Source organism: Vombatus ursinus, unplaced genomic scaffold (assembly GCF_900497805.2).
Source record: "Vombatus ursinus unplaced genomic scaffold, bare-nosed wombat genome assembly UNPS02014900.1, whole genome shotgun sequence".
Taxonomy (NCBI): Eukaryota; Metazoa; Chordata; class Mammalia; order Diprotodontia; family Vombatidae; genus Vombatus; species Vombatus ursinus.
In genome coordinates, this window is record NW_020954678.1 from 619,624 (window position 1) to 642,726 (window position 23,103).

Here is a 23,103-nt window from a genome sequence, read left to right on the forward strand (position 1 = left end):
GTGGGATGTAAAGACTCTTGCAGATGTCATCTGTCTCATGGAGAGATGGCTTTGCATGCCTTGAGCCTCAGTCAAACCAGGGTGCATGGGCTACTGACGTGATATGAGAAAACACTGCTGGATTGTTGGCCACTGTAAGATCTCGGAGCTGACTGGGTACATTACACATTCAGGGCATCCCATTTCAGCTGGGCCCTGGCTGCAGTAAGGAGGTCCTTTTACTCCTCCCTGATTGACTGAGACAGGTCTCATTCCACACACAAGCTGTTCTAAGACTCTCTTCCTCCTCAAGTCTCCCCCTTCCTCCTTACACTGAAGACTCCACTCAGTCTGACCTCCCTCTGCTTCCATTCTCTGCATCTTCCCTTGATATCATCTCTCACACTCTCCTTTTGTCCCTCAGTCTCTGACAAAGAGGCAGTCTTTCTCCTTGCCAGGGTAGATGCCCTCTACATTAGATCAGTTGACTAGCACTCATTAAACCCCTCCTCTGTGCCAGGCGCTGTGCTAATCACTGAGGATTTAAAAAAAAAAAAGGCAAAAAATAATTCTGCTCCTAAGGAGCTCCCAGTCAAACGGGGGAGGCCACATGCAAACAACCATTTTCAAGAAGATATAGGCAGGACAAACTGGAGGCTCTATTCTGATTCTATCAGAAGGAAGGCACTGGAATTAAGGAGGAAAAGGAAAGACTTCTTGAAGAAGAGAGGATTTAGCTGAGACCAAGCATGGGGGACGGCCAGGGGAAATACAAAGCCCTGGGGACTGTAGAGTATGTGTCGGGGAGAAAGGGCTCAGGTTATAAAGGGCTCTAGAAGCCAGACAGAGGATTTTACATTTGACCCTGGAGGTTCCTGGAGGTAAGAGGGAGCTAATGAAGACCTGCCCATTAGGAAGACCAATCTGACAGCTGAGGGCAGGAAGCCAACGGGAGGTGATGGGGGAGGGCAGCGTCAGAGAGGCCACCTCCTCTCCTCCTGTCTTCTCTAGCAGATCTGCATTCTCAATCTCCCTCCTCTCTCTCGCGAATCTTCAGCCTTCAAACTCTACCATTTACTGCCTTTAAACCTGTCCAAGGCTCCCACTCCTGAAACAAATCTTCAGTAGACTCTAATATCTTCTCAAGCTAACATCCTAAATTTCTCCTCCTTTTCTCAAACTCCTTGAACAAAACCTGCTTAGCTTTGCAGTCTCCACTTCCTCTCCTCTCACTCACTCTTGCAATCTGGCTCCCAACCACCTCATTCAATCCAAACTGCTCTCTCCAAAGTGAACGATCTTTTAATTACTATTTGTGAAGGTGCCTTCTCAGGACTCCTCTTGCTCAACTTACTGCTGACCACCCTGTCCTCATGCAGCCTTTCTTCTCTCTGGGTTTTCATGACACTCCTGTCTCCTGGTCTGCTCTCTCTCTGATCACCTCTCAGTCTCCTCTGATGGCTCATCAAGATTAAAGAGTTGAGTGTCAAAGAACACTGGGCCTGGAGTCAGGAAGACCCAAGTTCAAATCTGGCCTCAGACACTTAACTGTGTGAGCCTGGCCAAGCTACTTAACCTCTATCTGCCTCAGTTTCCTTATCTGCCAAATGAGGATAATAATAGTAAAGTGCTTAGCACAGTGCCTGGCACAAAGTAAGTGCTCTATAAATGTTAGCCAATATCAATAATCATAATGTCACACTTCCTAACAGTGAGTGTTCCTCAAGGTTCAGCCCTAGGTCCTCTCAGTTTCCATGTGCTTAAAATCTGTCCTTAGTCTCTTCAATGAGTTTCAGGCCCACATCGCCAAAGACCCGTACTGGATATTTCAAACTGGATATATTGGAGAAAACTTAAACCCAACAAGTCTAAAACTGAACTCATCACCTTTCCCTCAAAACTTGTTTCTGTCAAAGCTACCACCATTCTTCCAGTGTCCCAGTTTCATAACTTCAGCCTTATCCTTGACTCCTCACTTGCCCTCACTCCTTGTTATCAATAGCCAAATCTTGGCTTCTCTTCCTTCACAACATCTCTTACATTGGACTTCTCCCCCCTCCTCCCCAATACACTCCTACTGCCTGAGGGCCAGGCCCTGAACCTCCTCCTATGGGCTTCTCCTCACCTCCACTCTTCTGCCACTCATGTTACCCATCCTAATCAGCCAACTCCAAGGTTTACTATTGCCTCTAGAGTGGGATAAAACAGAAACTCCTCTGTTTAGCTTTTAAAGGCCTTTGCATCCCACCTATATTTCTACCTTCCACAGATATTACCTCCCTCCTATGCTCTGCAATCCAGCCAGATTGCCTTTTCTCTGTTTTTCACATGTCCTACTCCATCTCCCATCTCTACACCTTTGTACTGGTCATCCTCCAGGCCTAGGGTGCTCTCTCTCCTCACCCTTGTCTCAAGGAATCCTTCTCTTTAAGATGCAGCTCAAGCTTCCTCTTCTGCAGGAAGACTTTCCGGATCCCTCCCAACTACCTTGTGTACACACACACACACACACACACACACACACACACACACACACACACACATCACACCAAACATTTGATAAGAAATGAAATAAGCCCGTCCCTTAAGCCAATTCCTTTAAATGATTGCCCATGCCTCAAACGGAGCTGGAGAGGGACTGCTAAGTTCTACCTTGATAATGATACTCCTTCATATGTATAGATATGCTTTTTGGATTTGAAGAGTACTTTTATACTCATCCCACCTGAGCCTCACAAGCATCCTGTGAGGTAAGCAGAGCAGATTTCTACTACTGGACATACAAAGATACTGACTCAGAAAGCATGACTAGCTTAGAACCAGAAGCAGAACCCTTTCTGGCAGGGCACTTTCCATTACAGTCCCCTAATTATTTTGATGGAAGATGTATATAAAAGGAGTATGTATGAAGATCACATAGAATGGTGATATTGCCTGGCCTAGAACATGGTCTACAGAGGAAACACAGCATAAGCTCCAACCCTGAATCACATGGGCTCCACAGGATCATGAGAGAATCATGAGAGAACATAGTTAATAAGCATTTATTGAGTTCGGACTGTGCGCCAAGTACCTAGTTAAGCAGCAGGGATACAAAAAGGCAAAAGAGTCTCTACCCTCAAACGGCTCAAAAGCAGAATGGGGAACAATAAGCAACCATATGTACAAACAAGTTCTGTGCAGGATAAATAGGAAATAAAAGAGGGAAAGGCACTAAGGTGTTGGGAGAAGCTTCCAGTAAAAGATGGGATTTTAGCTGGGCCTTAAAGGAAGCCAAGAGCAAGCACTGCAGGCATGGGGGATGGCCAGAGAAAATACCCAGAGCTCACCGGGAGCGGCAGCCGGCATCAGCGGATCAAAGGTATAGGGGAGGAAGGTGTAAGGACCCTGGAAAGGCAGTGGGGAGTGGGGAGCTAGTTATGAAGAGATCCGAATGCCAAACAGAGGATTCAGGGAATAGAGAAGGCTCATGTCTGATCCCTGACTCACTGGGACATGCATCAAGTGGTCATCCATCTGCCTGGCTCCACATCAAGCTAACTGAAGAAAGTCCACTGAAAATGAGACAATGAGCAATCAATTCCACCAGAAAGGGCAGAGGGCACATTGCTTAGAAGCGGAGCAAGATCATAGCTTTTATCATACTGCAAACAGTTAGGAAGCAGCCACTTCCTCCCTCCCTTCTCCTCTCTCCTTCTCTGAATCTGAAAAATAAAAGGCCTAGAGGATCACTATAAAGCTCCTTAAGGCCTGGAGCTCTCAAACTTTCTCACCTAACATTTCAGGATACCAGACAATATTAGTAACTACCTTTTCTAAGTTAGTTACTCTTCTCTTTAGTTGTGGTTGTTGAGTCATTTCAGTCACGCCCCGACTCTTTGTGACCTCATTTGAGGTTTTCTTGGCAAAGATACTGGAGTGGTTTGCCATTTTCTTCTCCAGCCCAATTTACAGATGAGGAAACTGAGGCAAACAGGGTGAAGTGACTTGCCCAGGGTCACAGTTGGTAAGTGTCTGAGGCCAGGAAGATAAGCCTTCCTGATTTTAGGCCTGGCACTCTGTCCACTGCATCACCGAGCTGCCCCTTCTCTTTGGGAATACTGGTCAAACTCAAAGGAGGAAGAGGGAAGAGGAGAGAAGGTGAAGAAAGAGGTGATGGAGGTTCCACTTTCCTAGGCTACTCTAATATCAGCTGAAAGACTTATTCAAGCACCCTGGAGGCTGGCGCTGGCTTCTTCGGAAGGGGTGGGTACATCCTGTTCCTCATTCTGCCCCGAGGCCAGCTCTCCCGACTGGCTTCTACCGCCATTTCATGCGAGGTTCTAGCCAAGTTCCCTTTATGAATTGCTTGGACCCCTCCCCCACCACAATGGTTCTGCCTCCTCAGCAGTCTTGCCTACATGGGCACTCCCCTCTGCTCCTCCCCATGTGTTGTCTTCTCCTATTAGAACTAAGTTCCTTGAGGACAGACTGTCTTGTTTGATAGTACTTGTTCTGTGTCACTGAGCACAGCGACTGGCACACATTGAGTGCTTAATAAATGCTCCACCCACCCAGCCATCCACTGATCACTTTCCAGTTCTGTACTGTATACTCAGACATGGCACTGATGAGGACTGGTGCGTAGGGTAGGGAGAGAAGAGGATAACTTCAGAACTTTGACTGCCGGGTTTATAAGGGTGGTTAAGTGCCAATGAAATCCCAAACCTGGCACAGAAATAGCATGGATAGAATGGGGCCACTCACTCTGCTGAGCTCCAAATCTAAAGCCGGTCTAACCCAGCCTGCACAGGTCCTTCACACGAAGACGGGTAAAAAAGGAAAAAAGAGGGGGATCTCTATGTTTACTACCTTGAGGAACAAAAACAGCAACAGGGCAGATGACGCTAGTCATGCTTCAGGGTAGACCCAGGGAGCCACGGAAAGGCCGGCTAATACTGAAAATCTCTTCCTAAGCTCAAGGCCTGAAATCTAGCCAGTTAAAGTTGCATTTCTTTCTTTGTTGTTATTCTTTTATTTCATTGTTAGAATATAAATATCCTTGGTTTCCAATCAGTAATTTATACCTCACTGAGAGAGTTTCTGATCCCTCAGTGAAGATGTTTAGTCAACAAGCATTGATTAAGTGCTTACTATGTGCCAGTCTTGGTCTCAAAGAGCATACAGTCTAATGGGGGAGATGACATAGAAACAACCAGGTACAAACTGTATAAAGAGGGGATCAGTCAGTCAATAACCATTTATCGAGTGTCTCCTATGTGCCAGGCACTGGCAGAAGGAAAAGTAATCTGAAAGAGGAGGACAGGAGAAAAGACAGAGAAAAAGCTGGGAATAAGAGCCTAGGAGCCCGGGAACTGGAACTTGCCCTGTTTCTTCATTACAGAAAGCTCCCGAGTTTGTGCTGTGTGCTCAGAGCAGTGGTGGGGGTAGATAGTGGCAGGGATCTCTGCAGCCCCTTTTACTTGCCCAAGCCCTTTCACACAAATGATGATGCTCACGATCCTGTGACGCATGGAGGGCAGGCATTACAACTCCTATTCTACAGCCGGGGAAATGAGGCAGGTAAATGAAGTCCCTTGCTCAAGGTCACATAACTAGCTGGTGATAAAACTAGGGCTGGATGTCCCGAGCCCCCTGACTTTCTGCCAAGGATTTTCCCCAGACCAAGGTTCTCCCCCACCCTGCTGAACACTTAAATTCATTTTTCAATTGTTGTAGGTTCTGTCAATTCCTGGGCATCAATGCCAATGAAGTGAAGCCCTGGCACAAAGAGACTGGCTCAGTACAGAGATCTCTGCGATGCTGCCAGGCTCACAGATGAAAGCAACACCTCAAGGTCTGGTTGGGCTAATTATCCCTGAGGATCCATCTCTCCCTTTCCCACCTCTTACTGGAATGGGTCTACCTTCATGTTCCTAGTCAAGTCAATAAGCACATGGCATGCGCCACGTCCTGGGGATACAAAGAAAGGAAAAACCATTCCCTTCTCCCAAGAAGCTCCCATTTTAATGCGGGACACAATGTGCAAACAGCTATGCACAAACAAGACAGAGACAGGGTAACCTAGAGGGAATCTCAACGGGAAGCGCTAGCATTAAGGAGGCTCAGGAAAGGTTTCCTGTAGAAGGTAGGATTTAAGGGGGCACCTGAAGGAAGCCAGGGAAACCAGGAGAGAGGAACGAACAGAATTCTTGGCTTGAGGATACAAGAGAAAGCACACGGAGTTGGAAGATGGAGCATCTTGTGTGAAGACCAGCAAGGAGGCCAATATCACTGGAGCAGAGCCTGTGAAGCTGTACCTGGTGTGCTTCGTGAGAATGTGAAGGGTTTTAAAACAAATAAGGGGCCACCGGAGTTTGGTGAGATCTGCACTTTAAGAGCAGTAATGTGACAACTGGAGGATGCACTGGAGTGGGGAGAGAGGAAGCAGGGAGACCAACCTGAAGGCTAGAAATAGTTCAGGTGTGAGGTTACGAGGGTGGGCACTAAGGTGGTGACAGTGCCAGTGGACGGAAGGAGACCTATACAAGAGATGTTATAAAGGTCAAAATGATACGACTGGCAACAGATTAGACCTGGGGGTTGGCTGGGGGGCAGTAAGGGTGAGGGGTTGAGGCTGACACGTAGCTGTGAGCCTAGGTGAAGGGAAGATGACTGTGCCTTCCACAGTAATAGGGAAGTTAGGAAGAGAGGAGGGCTTGGATGGGAAAGGAAGACAACGAATTCCATTTTGGACGTGCTGAATTTAAGATGTCTGTGGGACATCAAATACGCAGCAGGAGGTGCAAGACTGAATATTTTGGAGAGAGAAGTTAGTGCTGAGAATTATTTGCCAAGAGATAATGGAATCTATGGGAGATGATGAGATCACCAAGCAAAATAGTATAGTGATAAGAGTGCCCATGGGCTAGGGAGCCTTGGGGGACACCCATGGTTATGGAGTGCAGCCTGGATGAAGAGCCAGCAAAGGAGACGAAGGTCAGACAGGTAAGACAAGTAGGAGAGCAGAGGAGAAGAGAAAAACAAGAAGAGGATGATAGGCAGGGTCGAAGGCTGCAGAGAGGTCAGGAAGGATGAGGATTGAGAAGAAGCTTTTAGATCTGGCAATTAAAAGATCCTTGGTAACTTTAGAGAGAATAGTTTCACTTGGATGAAGTCAGAAGCCAGACTGTAGAGAAGAGGAGAGAGTGCGGAATGGAGGCACTGATTGCAGACAGTCTTCTCAAAGAGTTTGGTCAAAAAAGGGAGGAGAGAGAGGCTGGTACCTACAGGGGATGGATGAATCAGGGGAGGGTTTTGTGGGGGCTGGAGGAGACATGGGCATGTTTTTAGGCAGCAGGGAAGAAACCAGTGGATAGGGAGAGGCTGAAGACTGGTGAGGGTGGGGATGACCAAGGTGCCAATCTGCTAGAAAAGACCAGATGGAATGGGAGAGCTTGTGGAGACTTGGGGTAGGGGAGAGGGTTTGGCTTGGCAGAGACAAGGGCTACTGCTTTATGTGAGAGAGAAAAAAAATGGTGAAAGGCATCTGCCTAATGTGAGATGAGGGGAGGGGGGAAGTAGAGGGAGCTCACAGTGAATGGCTCCACCTTTTCAGTGGCTAAGGTGGGCAGAGGGGGCATGTCTACGGATGGTCTGAAGATGGATATAAAAAGGTGTGGAAGGGCTGCTAGGGAGAGTGGATAGCGAGCTGATTCAGGAGGTTCAAAAAGGCTACCTTATGTTGTCCGTAATCTTGGCCTAGGACAAGGGAGAAGAGGCGGGGAAATTTTCCTTCCTTCTAACACTCAGGAAAGGGCAAGGTGGAGGATGGAGGCCATGACCATGGAGTGTTGCAAGCTCAGAGTGAGTGGTTTTTATTAACTGTCCTTTTCATGACCAGAGAAGTCTGGTGGGTGGGTGGGATGAGGGAGAGGAAAGGTACACTTCAGAGGTCACTGACTGATATAAAACAAAAGGGATCAACTAAGCTTGAAGGAAAAAAGGTGGCAGTTTGGAGCTTCTATGAAAGTAATACAAGTCTGTAGCAAAGGGAACCAGAGTTCCCCATCTGGCTTTTAGCCAGGATGAGGACAAGTACAACATTTGGACTGAATGAATTTGTATAGAGGCTTCTATTCCCTGGAGCTTCATGGTTCACAGTCCCCAAAACTCCCCTGGGGTAACGAGATGGGATATATTACAGGGGCTGGAGCTTCATTATACCTGACTTGTTGAGTGCTTGAAGCTCACCTGGGCAGGGTAGGGTGGTGGTGGTAGGAACGGTGTACTTCATTTTGCTGTTATATTTATGTTATAGTTAGAGGTCAGGAGGTCAAACCTGTTGTCTACTCAGGGCAATGGTTTGTACATACCATGTACAACACAACACTGCCCAAAGTAGACAACAGCTTTAATGCAAGCCCACGAGGAATACTCAAGAATGGACAGAAGACAGTGTTTAGGTTGTGCAATGGACAGAGTGTGGATCTTGAGTTCTGGAATCTGAATTAAAATCCTGCCTCAGACACTAAAACTGTGTGACACTAGGCAAGTCACTTAGCCTCTATCTGCCTTAGTTTTCTCATCTGTAAAATGGAGATAATATTAGCAACAACTCCCAGGATTGTTGTTGGGATGAAAATGAGATATTTGTAAAGTGCTCTGAAAACCAAAAGGTGCTACAAAAATTTTAGGTTTTATTATCCCACATGGGAGAACGATGAAGACCACTTTTTGTTTCCATCATTTAGAACAGTATCCTATATACGGTGAGCATTAAAAAATGTTGAGGATATAAAAATAGGGTAGCAGTTTCTTTGGGGGGAGGGAAGTAGAATGGGGAGTTTTTAAACAATAAAAAAAAATTCACCCCTTGGATTCTGTGCCTTGAGAATCCAGTCAATAGCCAATGTGCCAACTTAGAACTGTCAGTCTGGCTTGACCAGGGCTGTATCTGGTGGTACCAGATGGCTGTTAACTGTTCTACTATCCAGATGGTCAATTAGCTTTCAGGAGCTACAGTCCAAGCCAGCCAGTTATTTCACTTATATCTGGGAGGTGAGGAAGATAGAAGATGTTAACGATGGTTAGGGACATCCTTTATATCTCTACCAATTGAGAGGAGCAGAGCTGCTGAAGGTAGTCCTGGTTCAAGCTTTAGGAAGAAAGTCATTGGGTGGCAAACAAAGCAACCTCTCCCTGGCCTAGGGGACGAAGCAAACCTTCCCTCAACCATCAGCAGGTGGCCTCCCTTCTCTGGGCTGACTGCAAGCATGTGGAGGAGGTAGAGCCAAGCTCAAAATTACCTCTAAGGAGCCTTGTTTAGAGGAGGGGAAAAGGGCCAGATTGCAGGGAATCCACAGTTATTCCTGGCCCATATCAGGCAGGAGAATGTGGGAACAGCAGGGGCTATAGGGATCTCTGGCCAAAGATCACCCCCCCACACATCCCATGAGACTCTTGGCATGATCCATTCCAGGAGGGACTAAGAAATCCCAACATGCACATCATATTCCTGCCAACAAAGCAATGGAACTCTTCAGCTGGAAAAGGAGACTGCTATTCTGCTTTTTAAATCAGCAGCTGGAGCAGGAATGCACATTCCCTTCGGGTCTGATGACAATTAAAAATTTCTGCCATAATTTACTGAACAGGGAGGTGGCAGCCAGGGGGAGAAAGCCCTAGTGAGTGATATAAAGACAGTCTCCTCCCTCTGACCTGATTTCCCAACTTTGCTCCCAGACTTTCCACTGTTAGTATGCAGAGGAAGATTTGGCTGCCCAGGTCCCCATGTGATGGGAAGGTGTAGTACCACTCTGCTTCTGGCACTGACAGCTGGCCTAGATTACCGCCTATCCTCAGCATGACCCTGGTGGAGAGGAGGGGCTTACACACGCATGCTTGCACAAACACACACACACTGTTCCAGGGCTGTGAGGTATAATACAGTCAGTGCAGTCCAGGCCCAGTGGATTGCAACCATGACCATTTTATGTAGACAGCCTCCTGCAGACCTTCCTCCCACTCTCTGCCACTCAGACCAAGTACATCTGTAACGTCCAAACTGGAGCAGTCCCACTGGGCCTGGCAAGCAACTTGTTTCAGCAGGGTACCCAGACACCCACAATAAAGTCAGACTGCCTGCAGCTGCGGCAGCAGCCAGAAACAATTATTAAGCACCTAAATATAGACTATTAGGCACTATAATAAGTTAACCATACCCTGCCTTCCAAGAGCTTACATTCTAAGACAAATGATATTAAGACAATGTGAACCAAGTACAACTAAACAAAAACAGATGGATAACAGAGAACAGTGACAGCACAAATCAAAAAAGGAAGTATGTTATTGGCCCCAGTAAAGGATGTAAAGGTTCCCCCCCCCCCCCCGGACTTCAATAAATCAGGTCCTATCTTGTTCGCTTTAATGACTGTTGATGATCTAATGCTAAGAAACAAAAACAAAACAAAACCCAAACCGGTACTTCAGTCCTCCCAACCCCTCACTTCATTTGTCTCCTGAGGTTCATTCCATCCATCTGTATCACCTGGATCTTTGCTGCAGTCATCTATCAGCCTTCTGCCTTTTGTCAAGGAATTCAATTTCTGACTAACAGCCTTCCCTCTATACTCCAATCCCTGGCCATCATATTGGGGACTCCCATATATATATATTCTGATGTCCTCCCAAACAGCCTGACCTCTCAATTCATCAAGCTCTGTGACTCCCATGATGTAGATCTCTACCCCTGCCTCAGCCACCCACGCAGATGGTCATGGCTCATCTCTCATCATTATCCTAAATGCTGAAATTCTTCTCTTTGACCATGATTTCACGTCCTTACATCTGTACTTCACTCTTCCACTTCATCCTTACTACAATTTCCAGTCCTTCTATCTTTTCCGATGTTCTACCATCCCTTTCCTCCCTTCAGAGCTAATTGTTTCAACTCTGCATTGCCCTCTAACCTTGAATTCATCCTGGACATCTCCCAACCCTATACCCATCCTCTTTTTCAGTCCAACTTTCCGGCTGCTAGAGGAAGTCACACAGTTATGCTGGCCTGGCTCACTACACAATGGGACCCTAAGAGCAACATGGCAATACTTTAATGCAGCCTTCACTGACTTCCTATCTCAGTCCTTTTCTAAAGCCCCCAACCTTACCCCACCTCTCTCAAAAGATTTTTTTTTAAATTTCCTACTTTACTGAGAAAATCAGGGCCATCCCCACAAGTGACTTCATTTCCCTTATTCCACACTTCAAAATCGTCTCTATTTCCATTCACCATCACCTTTGCTCCAGTTTGTAAGAAAGGAGTGGATCTTTTTCTTGAGAAGGCCAACTTTTTATACCCATGCCCCTAACCCTATGCTCTTGCCTTTTTAAAATGATGTATTTAAGCTCAAAAAAATGGATTATTTTACATACTTAAAACACAAGGGAGTTGTAGATGAAATCCTGAAACTCCATTTCGTACTGCTTGCTTGTAACAAACTTCGCATGTTATTTCCAAAACAGTCCTGCTTGTCTGTGCTTCCCGTTATGACTCCCCGAGGGGCTTATCCGAACATTCGCTCCTCTTCTCTTTCATGTTCAATATCTCCCTACCTACGGGATCTCTCCTCGTATAGTCTACAAACACTGTAAGGTCTACTTTGTCTTTCAAAAGCCTCTTCCAGAGGAAGCAGAGTGGGGTGGCTAGGGGTGCAGTGGGCAGAGTGCCAGGCCTGGAGTCAGGAAGACTAGAGTCAAATTTGGCCTCAGACACTTCATAGTTGTGTGACCCCCAGCAAGTCACTTGATCCTGTTTGCCTCAGCTTCCTCATCTGTAAAATGAACTGGAGAAGGAAATGGCAAACCACTCCAGTATTCTTGCCAAGAAAACCCCAAATGGGGTCAAGAAGGGTCAGCCATGACAGAAACAACTGAACAACAACACAGAGGAAGCAGGGAGCACAGGAAATAACACTGGACCCTGAGTCAGGAAAACTCTGAGTTCAAATCCAGCTTTGGATCCTTACTAGTTATGTGACCCTGGGTGAATTACTTGACCACTGTCTGCCTTATTTTCCCCATCTGTAAAATGAGTCTATTAATAGCACCTACTTCCCAGGGTGGTGGATAAGATCAAAGTGCTCTGTAAACCTTAAAGAACTATGTAAATACTAATTATTTTGCTGATTTATTTTGAGCCTGTCTTATTCACTGCCTTTACTTTGTTCCCACCCACTCACTTCACAATCCTGCAACACTCTATTTTGTTGTTTCCAATGATCTCTTAATTGTCAAGTTCAATGGCCTTCTTTCAGTCCTTGTGCTTATTTCTCAGCAGCTAGACCCTGTGGACTACACCCGTGCCTACCAGATAAGCTTTCCTCCCCTGGTAAAACTCTCCTCTCTAACTGTTGCATCTCCTTTTCTGGTCATAGGAATGTAAATTCATTACCTGAAGGGACTGCAGAGGTCAGCTATCTCACCCTGCCATTTTGCAGATGAGGAACTGGAGGCCCATCGTCACAAAGGTTCTAAGCGGGAAAGCCAAGATTCAAACCCAGTGGCTGGGCCTCCAAATTGACCCTTCTTTTCACAGCAGTACAGTGGGTCTTATTTTGTCATACTGAGAATGTTTTATATTTTCAATTGTGTTTACACACACACAATCATAGAGCCTTCCTTCAAAACTCTTATTAAATATCCACAGGTCTTTCTGACATGCTCCTTGGCTCCACCTCTCAATGGTTGCAAGACATTGGTTGAGAATGAAGGTTGGTACACACTCATTTCTCTGTACTTGCCCCATCCCAGTTATTCTGAACGCACAACTGTCAAACTAACCCACTGCCCGTCCTCAAGTGTCTGCTCCCTCATGCCCATCCACCTGCACCCTCCCCTCCGCAGGATCCTGCTTCAGCTCCTACTCCTCCACTGTGCCCTTTGGAATGCCCGATCCATAATTCAAACTTCCTTTCATCCTAATTTTCTTTTCACCCTCTCTCCATCTAGCTCACCCACTGATGTGATTCCTTCTTGATGATGCCACTTCCCTTATCACATTTTCCAGTACTGGCGCCATTTTCTGTCACATCCTTTGACTTACCAGTCCCTATGGAGGCGTCAGTATACTCCTTGTTCCTCATTTGGTGCTTCCATACTTTTTCTCTACCAGCTTTCCTAAGCAATTTCTTCTTCTTTAGGGGTGGCACTAGCTAAATTTTTTACCCAATGCAGATCCTAGCATATTATTTGTTGACCTCTAAGATATTCTCTTAAATTCTTCGATAAGTTCAATGCCTTCTCCTCATCTCTTGCTTACATACTAGGGGACTTCAAAATACCAGCTCTTCCTCAAATACCTTGATCTCCCAGTTCATCAATCCATTTCCTCAGTTTCCTCATCTGCAAAACAGGGATTATAATAGTACCTACCTCCCCGAATTGTTGTAATGATCAAAATGAGATAATAATTCTAAAGTGCTTAGCACAGTACATGACACAGAGTAAATGCTATAGAGACGGTAGCTAATACTACCATTATCTTGCCATCATCCATAAGGATTCTACTTTCTTGTTCATAAACTCTGAAATTCCTTCATTGAATCATAAATTTTTATCATTCCACCTTTCCCTATACTTTATAACCCTTAACCCTGTTCTTGGTCCTTACCACGACTCTCCAGCCCCCAGTTCTTTTCCAGGCCATGACCATTGCACCTGTTATGCTCTAACATGACCTCTTGGTGAACCAACTCAATTCTATACCACCTTCCCCTCAAATCTTTGCCCCCACCCCTGCCAAATTCCAAACCTAGATTACTACCCTCATTCACCTCCTTTGCTCCTATTCACTTGCTGCTGAACAGAGTCAAAGAAAATCACAAGACCGTGTTTATTGTGGCCATTACAATTTTACATTATCTAATCTCAGATGGGCTCTCACAGCGTTTTCTCTCTCCCTAACCAATTCACTATCCCACTCTCCAAGGCTACTGCTCCAAATGTTCTCCTCTCTCTTCCCACCCCAGCCTCAATTTCAGCTCTGGACCTCCCTCCATACTTTACTGAAAGCACTGAGACCATTTGCCAAGAACTTGCCTTTCTCCCCTCTTCTTCATCTCACACCATTCATGCATCTTCCCCCACTATCTCTTCCTTCATTAACCCATTAGCCCTTCTCCTGGCCAAGGCCAAGCCTTCTATACATACTCCCGATCCTATTCCTCCCTCCAGGAAACTGCACCTACTATCATCCTCATGGTCTCTTATCTTCAATCTCTCCATATCTGCTGGCTCCAGTCTCTCTGATCCTTAAGAATCCCTCACTTGACTATCCCTGCAAGCTCTGTTCTCCCTTTGGTGGTTAAACTCCTTGAGAAAATCATCTACATTCAACGGCTTCATTTTCTCTCTTTTTAATTGCAATCTGGCTTCTTGAACTCATCATTTAAATGAGACTGCTCTCTCCAGAATGACCAAAGATCTTTTACCTGCCAAATCTAATGTTCTTTTCCCAATCCTCATGCTTCTTAACTTCTCATCAGTATCATGGTTAATTACCATGTCCTCCTGGATATTCTTTTTTTTTTTTTTGAGTTTTTTTTTGTGACACTCTTCTTTCCTGTTCTCCCACTAGTCTGACCAATCAATCCTCAGTCTTTTGTTGGTTCTTTACCCACCTCTTAAACAATAAAAGTGAGTGTCTCCTGGGGCTTTGTCCTGGGCCCTCTCCTCTTTCCTTTCTATACTATCTCACCTAGTGATCTTGCCAGCTCTCATGAATTAAATTATTATCTCTATACTAATCTTTATGGAGATATATCCATCCCTAATCTCCCTCATGACTTTCAGTCACAAGTCATCAATTGCCTCTTAGACATCTTGAACTGCTAAGTCCCATAGGCACCAAACTCAATGTGACCAAAAGAAAACGCATCATTTCTCCTCCTAAACCCTGCTTTCATTCCAGCTTCCTATTACTGTCAAGAGTACCACCACCCTCCCAAACTCTGGTGTCACTCTTGACTTTGCATTCTTCCTCACTCCATAGTTACCTATGCCAGATATTGTCAAATTAAATGCCAAAAATCCACACCAAATTTCTACCTTCACACCACCTGTAGTATCCATCCCCTTCTCCTTCATTCACACAGCCACAGTCCTGGTACAGTCCACAGTACAGTACAGGTACTGCTCCCCTCTTGACGAGTGGTCTCCCATCCCCACAGCTCCATACTCTAACCCACCTTCCACTCTAAAGTGGTTTTTTTTTTTTCTAAAGTTCAGATCTAACTTTCTGCTCAGTGAGTTCTTTGTGGCTCCCTATTTACTACCTCTAGGATTACAAATAAATAAATTCCTCTGTTTGGCCTTTAAAGCTCTTCACGAACAGGCCCCCTCCTGTCTTTCTATTCTTGTACTTTACTCCCCTCAATGGTCCCCCAAATATGATAGTATTTAGTGACTCTGTGCCTCGGCACTGGCTGTCCTCCTGCCTGAGATGCTCTGCCCCCTCCCTTCTCCCTCTTGGTTTCCCCCCTCATGGGGAGACCTCTCCCACTCCTCTCTCTACACCTTTCTCAGATCTCGTAGGCACCTGGTCAGTGACATTTGTCTCTGCCCCATTTGATTTCTAGCTCCAAGGGCAGGGGCTGTCTTTGCCTTCTTTGTATCCCCAGAGCTGTAGCTTAGTGCCTAACATGTAGCAGGTGCTTAATAAATGCTTGTTAATGGATTATATGCAATGTAACAAATTAACAACTGAGAATTGTTACAGAATGTTAGAGATTGTTCTTTCATTTTACATTTGGATGAATGAACCCACTCTCTCTCCGTTAGGTGGCACGCCCAGAGTCACCAAGGAATCAAAGGGCTTATTAAGATGGAAAATTAAATGTCATGCAGTTGATTTCTCAGTCTTTCCAGGTTCAGGAAGGCACCACCACCTTCCATCTTTTCTGTGATTCTCCTCCCTGGCTATCAGTGCTCAATTCTCCTCAAAGCAGTTTGTTATCATTTGGAAATGTTCCTCAACTTTCACTTCCTTTGACTCTGCAATAGCCTTGGGAATGTACCAGGTGTACAACATACACATACCCCCTAAAATATTCATGGTAACACTTTTTGTAGTAGCCAAAACAAAACAAAACAAAACAAAACAAGGTAGTTATCTACTGATCAGGAAATAGCCCAACTTTCACATATGAATGCAATAACTGCAATGTAAGAAATAATGAATATGAAGAATTCAGAGAAACATGGGAAGTTATATGAACTGATGAAAAAATAGATCCAAGATCTATTATATATACACAATTACTACAATAATATACTATATGATAACATAATAATAAACTACTAAGATACACAATTGCTATAATAATACACTATATGATAATGTAATATAATAAACACATAATACAATAATACACTATATGATAATGTAATATAATAATAATATACACAATCACTACAATAATATACTATATGGTAATATAATATAATAATAAACTACTAATATACACAATTGCTACAATAATATACTATATGATAATATAACATAATAATAATAAACTACAAATATACACAATTGCTACAATAATGTAAAACAGTGATAACAGACGGTTGAGCTCAGACTACACGTGCAAGTGGAGGAGGTGAGTGGCCCAGTGGAGCTTGGTTGCACTGCCAGACAGAAAGGATGAGTTAGGCGGTGACACACAATGCTGCTTATAGAGGGCTGGGGTGAAAACCTGCACATCAGGGGAAGGAAAAGTGGCTTTTCACATGGAGTATGACTAAGTTCTGGCTAGGAGGTGATAATGAGAAAAGAGCGGGGATGGGAGCTAAAAAGGAAGAAGTAACACAATATGGTTGGTAAAAGGCAATGAGGAACGGATTACCACTGAACTTTACACCTGGAAGAGACCTTATTGAGTGCCTAGGCCAACACCTTAATTCTGAGGCCCAGGGGAATTAGTAATTTGTCAAACAATCACAGCTAGCTGGTGATAAAACTGCGGCTAAAACCTATATCTCCTCTTGTTCCAGTGCCGAGCCTTCTTTAAGTGATTTCAGAGACTTAGGGCATGGAAAAGGTAAAATGATAACAACTTCCTCCTCCATCACGATACTTTCCAATTCCTACATAACCAGGATGACCTGGATACCCCCCCCCCAGTGCCACTGAGCGTCATCCCTGAAGGATCCGGATGCTATGGATGGGTCCTAAGGGCAAAGTCCTCTTTCCCAACTTGAAAGAGATCACGATGGTCCAACCATTTTCTCCCATTATTTCCTGAGAGATACTGCCAACAGGTCTCAGAATTCACTGGCCTTATCACCCTTAAACATTAGTCCTAAATACTAAGTCTGCAGTGCTCCACGGTAGACTTTAAAGTGATATGAGCAGCATCAGCCAACGGCCAGAAGGGTGCACCCCAGAGTTTCAGGAGAGCTGCTCAGAACACAGAGTAAAGTGACTAGCTCAAGTTCACCAAGACAATCCATGTCAGAGGCAGAGCCTGAATGCCATGTGCTGGGCTACCTCTGCTTCTGTCTTTATTCTATTCTAAAATTAAGGTCCTCCTGCCAATTTGGAAGACAAACCACTTTATTTACCCAGATCGCTTCTGTTAGACAAGTAACCTCAAACCCTACAATTGGAGGAAGCTCAGAAGGAAGCCCAGTCCTAAAGTGCTGGAGAGGGTGACAGAGGGAGGGTCAGAATATTAAAAAGCCTTCAGGGACAACTGTGGCTCTCAAAGAAATAACAGACTCCTGAGAGGAACAGTCCCAAAGGTCTTTAGAGGTCACACGGTGCAATGGTTGCCAAAGTGTGGGCTATGGCCTGACCCCAAGGGGGGAAGGGGGGAAGATGGGCTGCATCTCACTATCCTCACAACAGTAAGTCAGGGCATGAGGCTTTGCTCCAGTATGATTACACCTGCCTTATTCTCTGACCCTCTTCCTCTACTGTGTAAGGTGCCTGTGAAAGCAGTCTAAAATGACAGGCTGGACTATGCCCAAGGGCTATAAAATGGTACATACCCTTTGATCCAGTAACACTACTACTCCTAGGTCTGTATCCCAAAGAGATCATAAAAAAAGGAAAAGGATGCACATGTACAAAAATATTTATAAAGCCCTTTTTGCTGTGGCAAAAAACTGGAAATGAAGGGGATGCCCATCAATAGGGGAATGGCTGTGGTATATGAATGTAATGGAATACTATTGTGAAATAAGAAATGATGAACAGACAGATTTCAGAAAAACCTGGAAAGTTTTATATGACCTGATGCAAAGTGAAATGAGCAGAAGCAGGAGAACACTGTACACAGTAACAATAACACTGTGTGATGATCAACTATGAATGACTTAGCTCTTCTCAGCAATACACTGATCCAAGACGATTCCAAAGGACTCATGATGAAAAATGCTGTCCACGTCCAAAAAAAGAACTGATGGACTCTGAAAGCATATTATTTTCACTTTATATTTTTTGTAGCTTTTTTCCTTTTGGTCTGTTTCTTCTTTCCCAACTGTGATTAATACAGAAATATGTTTTACATGATTGTACATATACAACATATATCAAATTGCTTACTGTTTTAGGAAGAGGGAGAGAAGGGAGAAAAATTTGTAACTCAAAGTTTTGTAAAAATGAATGCTAAGATTGTTATTACATATAATTGAAAAAATAAAATACTATTTAAAAAGAAAAAAGAAAATTTGCAGAGCACTGAGCATTAAAAAAATAGGAAAGTTAAGAGTCAGAGGAAATTTTCATTTTATTTGGTCAGACCTGTGTCTTAGGCCTAACAATTTAGCTGACATAGGTAGGATGGATTACAGAGGACAGAGTGGAGACAGGAAAGCCAATGAGGAGTTACCATAGTCTTGGTGAGAAGTCTTGGTGCACGTGTGCAGGTGGAATCAACAAGACTTGGCAACTGGCTGGACATGGAAGGTGAGGGGGAGTGCAGAAGGGATGGCGACTCTCCAATTCTGGACTTGAGTGACCCTCTGCATATGTACCGAGCTTCACAAATCATAACGCACTTTCATACCGCTGCCCTACTTGGTCCTCATCATACCACGCAAGTCGGAAGGAAAGGTGGTATTACAACCAATTTTATAGAAAAGGAAAACTGAGGCTCAGAGTGGTGAAGTGACTTACTGAAGGTCACATGATTAACAAGTATCAAGGCCAGGCCTAGAAACCAGACCATGTGAGCATCCTGTGCTGCTTCTGTGCTAAGCCACCGGAGACGGTGATTGGCAGAGAGCTCCCTGCCACAACGAGAAATCTTCATGAGACTTGTTTATGTGTTTTAAAAGAAACTATTATATGCATTGGAGAATGGAGATTAGAAAGTATTGTGTGACAGGCTATGGCTCAGAAAATAAATCTGCTCTGTTGTCTACCCCTCACCCTGGCTCTCATCTTACTAAAACACTAGAGCACTAAGGGGTAGAGCTAGGCTTGAAAAGACACAGGAGAATGTGAACAGACAAGTTAGACAGGTAACACAGGGCATATGTGGCAATAGATGAAGAACATGGCAGGCCACTGTTCTCAGGGAATAGTGAAAGCATCCCCAGGGGAGAGGAATGCTAACTAGCATTCTCTGGTGCTATTTAGGATGCGAAAGAAAATAATCAGCAAGGCCAGAATTAGGCTACAATCTTGCCCATAACTCATCTTTTTTTTTTTTATTTTTAGGCAATTGGAGTTAAGTGACTTGCCCAGGGTCATACAGCTAGTACGTGTCAAGTGTTTGGTCTGAGGCTGGATTTGAACTCAGGTCCTCCTGACTTCAGGGCCAGTGCTCTATCCATTGTGTCACCTAGCTGCTCCTAATTTTTTTTTAGCCTAAAACTCATCTGTAGGCTTTTAGGACATAACTGACAGCTTGGCCTACTAATTAATAAGCCCTCTCACATCAAGATGTGGGCAACAAATGAAACCAGAGAGAGAAGAATACAGATCTGTTTTCAGGAGTAGAGACTCAACCAAGGCTCTTACTCTCTTCCCCCAGGACAAAATTTAGAAGGGATATAGGTAATAAACCAATTTTCTCTCTGTTCTTCCTCCCCTCCTCCTCCTTGAAACACAAAACTATTGTAACAAATATGCAGGGTCAAGCAAATTCCACATTGGCCATGTCCAAAAAATACATATTTCGTTCCATATCTTGAATCCATCACTTCTCTGTGAGAAGGTGGAGTCCTCTGGAATCATGGTTGGTTACTGAACTGAAAAGAATCTTCATAGTTGTTTGTCTTTACAGTACTATTCTATAGAACCCACGTTCTCTGGGTTTTGCTCACTTTACTCTGCTTCAGTTCATACAAGTCTTCCCATTCGTCATTTCTTACAGCAAAATAGGATTTCATCCCATTCATCTACCATCATGTGTTCCCCAAATGATGGGCACCTCCTTAGTTTTTGGTTCTTTGCCGCTAGAAAAAGAGTTGATGTAAATGTTTTTGGAACATTTGGGTCCTTTTTGGCTTTCTCTGGTCTCTCTGTGGAATGGGCAAACTTAGTAGGCTATCAGTGGGTCACAGGGTTTAGTGACTTTCTGGGCACAGTTCCAAACTGCTTTCCAGAACAGCTGACCAAGTTCACAGGTCCACCAACAGTGCATTCATGGGCCTCTTTTCCTGCAGCCTTTCTGTTTGTTGGTTTATTTGTTTTGTCATCTCTTCCAAACTGACAGGTGTGAGGGTATGAGACCTCAGAATTACTTTAATTTGCATTTCTCCTTTTATTAGTGATGTGGAGTATTAGAATAGTTTGGATTTTTCCAAACGTGATGCATCTGTGTCAACATAGTAATAATACTCTTTCACAGGCAATTTAGCTTGATATAGACTAATGTTAAGGGTGGTCCAAAATTCACTGATAAGACCTATACGTGAAGATATAAGCAAGATGAGGTATAAACAAACAAATCCCAGAACCAATATACTCAATTAAGGACCACTCCCCTTCTCCCTATTTTAGAAGGTGCAATAATTCCCTCATGAACATAATGGAGTTCACTAAACATAGGATGCAGATGGAAAGTAATCAGCAACCTTGAAAGTGGGGGCAACCTGAGAGGTTTGTTCAAATAGTCAAGCCCCTCCCAGGAGGGTCCCAAACTGCTGTTTAAGTGAAGTTGGTTCAGCCTTTCTCTTCTAAGTGCTTATCAAAGGTAATTAAAACTAAGGAATAGCCTTCAGGATCCAAGGTACTATGTTTCTAGCATGTCATGTAAACCAAAGCCAATAATCTCTCACTAAATCTCCTAATTCAAGAGTCCTGTCCTCCCTTCAGAAGTTGCCAAAGATCTGTAAAGCGGTCCGGGTGATGGATGACACCACACAGACAAAGCATTACCTCACTGCACCAACTAGGGCATCATAGCAAAGGCCTGAGGTTCCCTTCTCCTCCTCCCAATTCCCAAGAGAAAAACCCGAGAAGAATAAATATAATATTTAGTAACCTGGGGTTTTTCTCTTGGGGACTTAGCTGTGCAATGTGGAAAGTCCCGCTGTTCACTGCTGCTGTCTATGCGGTCCTCTGAGGTTGTGATATAGCGTCATGATTAGGAAGTGCAACACTCCCAGGGGGTCCAAGTTTTGCTTAGATCCTGTCTAGCTGCCACAAGAAGTGTGGATGGAAAGATCTTTAACAGAAGCTTTCAGGTCAAAAAGACCTGGGTAAAGGAGGGCACGGAATGACCAGAAACTAAAGCTGAAGAGTGGGTGATCCCCAGTCTGAATAAACTCAGCCTGCTGATCTCATTCCCTTTTCTCCAGCACAGCCTAGGCCACATGCCTCAGATCTCCCCATCCTGCCCCCTTATTTCATGGCCAGGCTCTTTGGAAGTGAACCAGTCTGAGGAATTTGTTAGCTCTCTGACTCTGTAAAGCTTTCTCAGTTCTACACAAATACTCCTGCCAGAAGGACTTCTCCAGTAGCAAAAAGGCTTTAGAAAACAACTCAAGCTTGGGAACACCCTGATCCAGAGAGCACCTGAACAGCTCTACCATGTAGTGGTATTCCCTATGGAATCTGCTGTTTTGTGTCGACAGGCTGAAGCCTGAAAAAGCCTTGGAGAGAAGCTAAGCCCTTCCTTACCATTGTAGGAGAGGCGTGGTTTGCTCAAACACATTATAAAGTGCATTTCCATCTCATCAGAAGCCACAGACTTAGAGCAAATGGGGCACTTGAAACCTGAAAGAGAGAAGAAAACATGATGAGATGTATTTTTCTAAGTCAAAGATGTACACATTAACTATGGTACATATTCAATTAACCATCATCACAGGGAGAAATTAAATTTATTCATTTGTTCATTCATTCAACACTTTCATCCTTGGTTTCAACATCCTAGCTTGCTAAAAACCCATCCTCACCAAACTTACCCCTTGCCTCTGCTCTTCCTAAGTTAGTGCTTTACAAGTAACAGGAAAATGTCTGATTTGATTTGCTTTCTTATTGGGCGGTGGGGGCAGGGAGAGAAGAAGGACAGCAGGAATGAGGAGACTTCAAAACAATTGACTTGAATAATCAGCTCATGAATTATAGCCAGCAAATACTTCTCCAACCCCCCAACCCCCAAATCCACTTAGGAAGAGAGAAGAGATGTAGACAAGCTTGGGAGAAGGAAGCACCTAGTTATAAGCAGAAATTATCAGTTAGCACTCCTACCCTATATTCCAGGGGCCCCCTCCTACCCTCTTCCTCTTACCTCAGGGATGGCAAAGTTACCCCACTGAGTAAGCAATGGTCTGTCTCTCTGGTTGTACAGGCTCAAGATAGATATGATTTTGTCACTGTTGTTGTTTGTCCTTCATTCTCAAAGAGGACCATGGCATCAGGAAGGCGATGCCCTGACTTGCAGGTGGATTGAGTTTAAGTGAGGGAGGGCTGTGCAAAGTCACCAGCCTTATCTTCTCCTCGGGAGCCATATGGGCCCAGGTCCAGATATAGATCAGGACGACTTGAGATGTCTTTGTCAACTACCAAACAGAAGAGTATTTCACAAACTCAACGAATCATGTTCTGGGTTTAGAACGTGTAGTGATCAAGGTCTTCTTATCTGCCCTGCATCCTGTTGTTGTAATCTACGCTCATTACCCCTAGATCTG

At 44.4% G+C, this 23,103-nt stretch overlaps 1 protein-coding gene across 4 annotated transcripts in view; it reads right to left on the minus strand.

Moving 5' to 3' along the window:
- The window catches only part of ZNRF1 (zinc and ring finger 1), a 91,895-nt gene that overhangs the window by 4,707 nt on the left and 64,085 nt on the right, over positions 1-23,103 (minus strand). For all 4 annotated transcript variants that reach the window (XM_027843239.1, XM_027843238.1, XM_027843237.1 and 1 more), the window contains exon 2: positions 22,091-22,186. In XM_027843239.1, the coding sequence (XP_027699040.1) occupies positions 22,091-22,186 (96 nt within the window). The remainder of the gene's footprint in view (positions 1-22,090; positions 22,187-23,103) is intronic.